We start from the raw sequence: 6,349 nt of genomic DNA on the forward strand, positions 1-6,349 counted from the left end.
ATTAACATGCTTGCTGCAACTGTGGCGTATAAGAAGATATCCTCTCTTCCTCTTTAAATCAGCTCTTTGTTCGCTAGCACAGGCATCCCCAAACTTCGGCCCTCCAGATGTTTTGGACTACAATTCCCATCATCCCTGACCACTGGTCCTGTTAGATAGGGATCGTGGGAGTTGTAGGCCAAAACATCTGGAGGGCTGCAGTTTAGGGGTGCCTGCGCTAGCACCCTGCTTTCTTTCTTGCACAATAGTCCAGCGAGAGAGCCCCCCCCCCTCCAGCAGGAGGTTCCAGGTTTGATCCCCAGCATCTCCTGCCTCAAACCCTCCAGAGCCTCTGCTGGCCTGTGTAGGCAATATTGAGCTAGGTAGACCAAGGGTCTCTCGGTCCAAAGCAGCTTCTGATGTTCCTGTGTGCCAGGTCGCATTTTGCATGTCTCGAAAGCCTTTATTTTCTGACCACGGCTCTTCTACGTGGAAGCATATTTCTTCCGAATATGTTATCTGCTCTGCTTTGTCAGAGCTCTGCTTCGAGGTTTTCTTTTTATTTCACAGTATTCTCCGCTGCGAAATAAAAAGAAAGAAAAGGGGAAGAAATGGAGGCAGTGAGAGACTTTACTTTCTTGGGTTCCATGATCACTGCAGAAGGTGACAGCAGTCACAAAATTAAAAGACACCTGCCTCTTGGGAGAAAAGCAATGACAAACCTAGAGAGCATCTTAAAAAGCAGAGATATCACCTTGCCTACAAAGGTCCGTATAGTTAAAGCTATGGTTTTCCCAGTAGTGATGTATGGAAGTGAGAGCTGGACCATAAAGAAGGCTGGTCGCCGAAGAATGGATGCTTTTGAATTATGGTGCTGGAGGAGACTCTTGAGAGTCCCATGGACTGCAAGAAGATCAAACCTATCCATTCTGAAGGAAATCAGCCCTGAGTGCTCACTGGAAGGGCAGATGCTGAAGCTGAGGCTCCAATAATTTGGCCACCTGGAAAAGACCCTGATGTTGGGAAAGATGGAGGGCACAAGGAGAAGGGGACAACAGAGGACGAGATGGTTGGACAGTGTTCTCGAAGCCACCAACATGAGTCTGACCAAACTGCAGGAGGCAGTGCAAGACAGGAGTGCCTGGCGTGCTATGGTCCATGGGGTCACGAAGAGTCGGACACGACTAAACAACAACATTCTCCGCTATTTCCTCCTAATGTATTATTATTATCGTTGTTGTCATCATCACCTGGGTGCAAAGGTGTGGGCAATTCCAAATGAACAAATCACTCCCTGTTTTTTAGGTAGAGTGTGCGATGTCCATTTGAGTCATTTTCCTCTCTTGACTCCTTGAGAGTTTTGCCTAGGAGGGTGGAGGGCAGGGGTGTGTTGCTTGTTGTTGTTGTTGTTGTTGTTGTTGTTGTTGTTACACACCTCTTTGCCCTGCCCTTTGACACCTGAGATAGATATTTACAGGATCGACCCTAGTCTGTCCACTGCTTTCAATACAGTTGTACCTCAGAAGTCGAACGGAATCCGTTCCGGAAGTCCGTTTGACTTCCAAAACGTTCGGAAACCAACGAGGCTTCCAATTGGCTGCAGGAAGCTCCTACAGCCAATCAGAAGCCGCGGAAGCAGCATCAGACATTCGGGTTCGAAAGAACGTTCGCAAACCGGAACACTCACTTCCAGGTTTGTGGCGTTTGGGAACCAAAATGTTCGACTCGCAAGGTGTTCGGGATCCAAAGTACGACTGTATTGAATTTTATATTGCTGTTACCTGCCCTGCAATCTGGTGGAGAAGGGTAGGCAAGATATAATGATAATGGTGGTATTAATACTAATATTAATAATAATATCAACAATAACTGAAATAACTAATATTGATTGTTAATAACATCTTACAATAACTAGTAATTAATATTAATCATGAATAGTAAATAATAAAAACAGATAAGAATAACTAGTAATATTTATTATTACTGTTTGTAAGAACAATAACATTTCGTAGAGGTTGCAGACCGCAATGGATGAGTGTCAGAGCAGTTCCTCCTTTTCCCAGTCCTAGGTTCAGTTCGTCACACGCCTGCATGTGCCCACATTCGTTTTGTTTCTAAGCCCTCGCGAAAATTCTCCAGCATTTTAATGCATATTTTTTGCACACAAAAAAAATAGAGCACATTTTTTGACATGCAATTTCTGCTGACGTGATTTTTGTAGACTCCTCTGGTTAATGCCTGCACTTTGTGGGCACTTTCCACCCAAAAAAGTATGCATTTTCCCCCACTTTTTTGGGTTGGAGGGTTTGTTATACAGCTGCATTGCAAAATTCAGAGAAGGGCAATGTCAGGTGATAGTTGTGTTCCTGTACTGTCTTGGGAAGCGTCATGCAAGAAGCGAAGACCAAATTCCTCCCCTGTGCCAAGTTAGGAATAGCAAAGTATATGTCATTCGATATGACTTTCGTTAGCTGTGGTCTCTGTGAATTATTATTATTACTACTACTATGATGTTGGTGGTGATGATTTACATTTGTATCCCACCTTTCCTTCAAGGAGCTCATGGTGGCTTGCATACGTCTCTATTTTATCTGCACAACGACCCTGCCAGGGAGGCTGAGCTGAGAGAGGCAGTGTCTGGCCCAAGGAAACACCCAGTAGCCAGCTGGGGCTTTGAACCCTGGTCTCCCGGGTCCTAGCCCAACACTCCAACCACTATGCCACACTGCCTCTGGAACAGGGGCAAAGTCATTGAAAATGCCCTTCAAGGGACATGTCTGCAGCAGAGGAAGAAGCCAGTGTTAGCAAACGTAGCCATCGATTCTGTCCAAATGCTTATTACTTGGTTGGGGGTTTGTTTGTTTGTGCAAAATGAGTCGGGGCTGCTCTGTTTATTTGGGGGAGAATTATGCTCTAGCCATCCACAAAAGGTTGACAACAGGGGCTCAACTTCACCCGGCGGCAAACGTGCAGAAATTAGCAAGGTGAACACTTACCACTGCTCCCAGTCCAAGCTTGAGGGAGAACTTGCAGGAAGAGAACAGCAAGGAGCATCTTGGAATTGCAGAAGACAGGTGGATGAGGATTTTTTTTTTATAAAAAAATGGATGTTCTCTGGGCCAAAAATAATAATAATTGCCTTTTTATGCTCCCTTCCACTGTGGCTTCTCAGTCTTCGCAAAGATATATTCAGTTCCCCAAAACAGAATGGGTGCAGATGGATGTCCAGGTCCCCACGAATGAGATCTGCCTGCTTTTGCCCCTACCTTGTCCTCTCCAAGGGAGTCATTAGAGCCACTTTGCCAGCCACCAAAGAAAAAAAACAACCCTGGGCGTTTTTTATTTTGTTTTTAAGGTAGCTCTGAGCGACAGAGGGAGTTTGCCGTGCGCCCGAGGTCCCTGCTCCTTAAATACGCCGTCCACAGGAGTCTGTGGAGTCCCAACGGTGTTTGGACAAGGCAAGAGAGAGAGAGAGAGAGGGGACGGGGGAAGGGGGACGGGGGAAGGGGGGCCTGGAATTTGGCCACGGTTCAGGCCTGTGCCAGCCAAGTCCCTCTGCAAGAGGCCGGCAGCTTTGATCCATTGGTCCTAATAGAGGAGACGGGCTGGAGTGAGGGACGTGGGAAAGGGACGGTTCTGGCGGTGATTATAAAATGGCAAAAGAGGGTCTGGGGCCAGAGACTCGTTAGCCTGCACCAGGAGCCTGTTCGGACACCTGTAATGTAACAGTGAAGGCAAGGGTTCCACTGAGCATATGCAGAATGCCCTGGAGCACAAAGGTTCCAGTTGTCACCGTCTCCCCTGTCCCTGAGCTTATGGGGCACCCTCTGTCGAAAAGGTCAATGCCCTACAGAGCCCTGACTCTGTGCCTCAGCCGTCTGAGTTAAAGGGCAGAGTCACTCCGCCTAGCGGAAATTGGCCAGCTACCACCTGCCACGTGGCGTTACGGTCGAGGGTCTGAGGGTCGGGGTTTGGCGGTGGTAGAGAGCAGCTGCTTTGCATGCCGAAGGCCCGAGCCTGATGGAGCCCAGGGTCTGACTTGGTGAAAAGCATCTTCCTAGCTTCCTCTCAAATCAAAACCATGAGGACTAGACTCTTACTTTTGCAGGAAGACGAGAGAGCACCTGCTCTGAATGCAGAAGGGCCCAGGTTCAATCCTCAGCGGCCTCTCTGGGTAGGGCTGGGAAGGTCTCCTTCCCGATACCCTGGAGAGCCACTGCTGCCGGTCAGTGCTGGCAATCCTGAGGTAGATGGAACAACTGGTCCTGGACACATTGTTGATGTCAGCCAACAGCTTCCTGCATTCCTACACAATGCAGAAATGAAACCCAGGCTCTGGCAAAAGCTTATGGATGCTCAAATGTGTTTGCTTCTTCTTTTAAGGCATCTGCTGTACCACGAGGCTCCTTCTTGATTTGGCTCTCCGAAGGCCTGGAAGGCAGCGAGGATGACCAAAGAAGAACGCAATGTGGAGGCCGGCCAAAAACAGAGGCTGTGGGAGACTTCTCAGAGCTGTTTGTCGGCATCGACAATGTGTCCAGGACGGATGTCAGCCCCTTCTGGACCTCCGCGAGGAGCATCAGTCTTCAAAATAAATATCTGAAGGGAGTGTACGGAGGATTAGGGTGGGTAGCGTTGCGCTCCGACACAGTTGCTTTTCTTTGTTTTCAGTTTATTTGCTTTCACATTTGGGGTTGCAAAAATCGATGTTCGCAAACCACCCGAAATACTTAGCTACATGGGTGGTAAACAAATAAACACGCTCCTTCATGGGGTGGCGCAATGCCAAACTGTGGAACTCCCTGCTGCGGGAAATCACGCTGGCCACCAAATTAGATGGCTTTAAAAAAGGGGATCGGACAAATTTGTAGAGGGTAAGGCGATCAGCTGTTGCTTAGCTTGAGAGCGATTTACTCCTCCCAAGATTACAGCCCTTAAGCGGTTTTAAATTCCACTGATTGCAGTGTTTATTCCGAAAGAAATCTTTCCATTCCTTTGAAGGCTTCCACACTGGCGTTTATTTATGAGGTGGGGGGGGGGCTTCCCATGTGTGAAAGTACATTTGTAGCAAGCAGGTGCCACCTTGCTTGCATCAAAACTCCAGCCTCCCCTCTCTCTTTTTGCATTTAATCTTGGTTTTACCCTTTCCGTGGGCAATCCAGTAATCCCTTTCTGGAAGGCCATTGCTACCCTCATGATCTGAGGCAGCCTTGCTGTGAATATTAGTTGTGAGTTAGCAACAGTAGGAGAGAGGGGGCAGTTTGACGCCTCACCCTTCTTGTGGGCTTCATAAGAATGTAAGGACTCCCCTGCAGCTGGATCTGTCCAAAGGGGTGTGGGAAATTGCAGTTAAACATAATTTGCAAGCATAGGGCTAGTTAAGGCACGAAGGGGTTAAGACCACAGAGCTGTATTGCTAGACTCAGTTAGGTCACACCTCAGTTAGGTCCAGTGAGGGAGGAAGTAAATCTTCTTTGCTTATTCTTCTTTGTGCCATGTAACATACCAGGAAGGACATGTCTATCTTGAAACTATCTTTTTTATATTTTGTACCCAAGAGTATTCTACCTGTGTTCTCCTTGCTGCTGCGTGGAATGATACATGAGCCAGACCTTTGGATTTTGCAAGTAAAGCTTTTAAACTTACTTAAGAGTGTGGTCTGTTCGTTGCAACGGGGGAAGCACTAAGCAAGCTAAACGGGGTAAATAAAAGGGCCTAACAACCTATTATTCCCCTGCCTGGCATTATGACTGTTTTAAATTCTGCAGGGGGCTCTCTCCCACTGGAGATTGTGCTAAGCCCAATCTAGGAGTCCAGCCGATTCTTTTATTAATTACGCCACACGGGTGAGCTAAATATATCTACCTCCATAAGGGGCCCACCTAGTTCAGCATCCTCTTCTCCCAGTGACCAACCTGTGGGAAACTCTTCAGCAAGATTTCAGCACAAGGCAACACTCTCCCCCTCCTGCAGCTTCCACCAACTGGGATTCAGAAGCATTTACTGCTTCACTGCAGAGCAAGGTCGTCGTGGCTGATAGCCATCAACAGTCCATTCCACACAGAGAGAGATTCACACAGAGATGCACAAGGTGAGCTCCTCCGAGGTGGCCAATTCACCAGCGCTCTGAAAAATAAATGTGTGGACCTCCTGAAGTGTAGGAATCACGCCAGCCTCTGCTCCCCATGAGGCATTTTGGCATGACTGAGCCGACTGGATCCTTGACACGTCATGTTGTAACATTAGCCGCGGCCTCTGCAGGATTTGAACTGTACCCTTGTCAAGTCAGCTCCCTGACAGACCAAACATTGCGGGCCAGAGTCCTGCTCTATTCATAGGCCTGCTCCTCACCGCTACAAACGGAGTCACG

The 6,349-nt window shown here is 48.0% G+C and overlaps 1 protein-coding gene across 2 annotated transcripts in view; it reads right to left on the reverse strand.

The window, feature by feature from the left end:
* The window catches only part of CA14 (carbonic anhydrase 14), a 31,563-nt gene extending 28,125 nt beyond the window's left edge, over positions 1-3,438 (reverse strand). For both annotated transcript variants that reach the window (XM_035098211.2, XM_035098212.2), the window contains exon 1: positions 2,976-3,438. In XM_035098211.2, the coding sequence (XP_034954102.1) occupies positions 2,976-3,033 (58 nt within the window). In that variant the 5' untranslated portion in view covers positions 3,034-3,438. The remainder of the gene's footprint in view (positions 1-2,975) is intronic.
* Between the last annotated feature and the right edge of the window lie 2,911 nt (positions 3,439-6,349).

The sequence above is a fragment of the Zootoca vivipara genome, chromosome 17 (genome assembly GCF_963506605.1).
Source record: "Zootoca vivipara chromosome 17, rZooViv1.1, whole genome shotgun sequence".
NCBI classification, from domain to species: domain Eukaryota; kingdom Metazoa; phylum Chordata; class Lepidosauria; order Squamata; family Lacertidae; genus Zootoca; species Zootoca vivipara.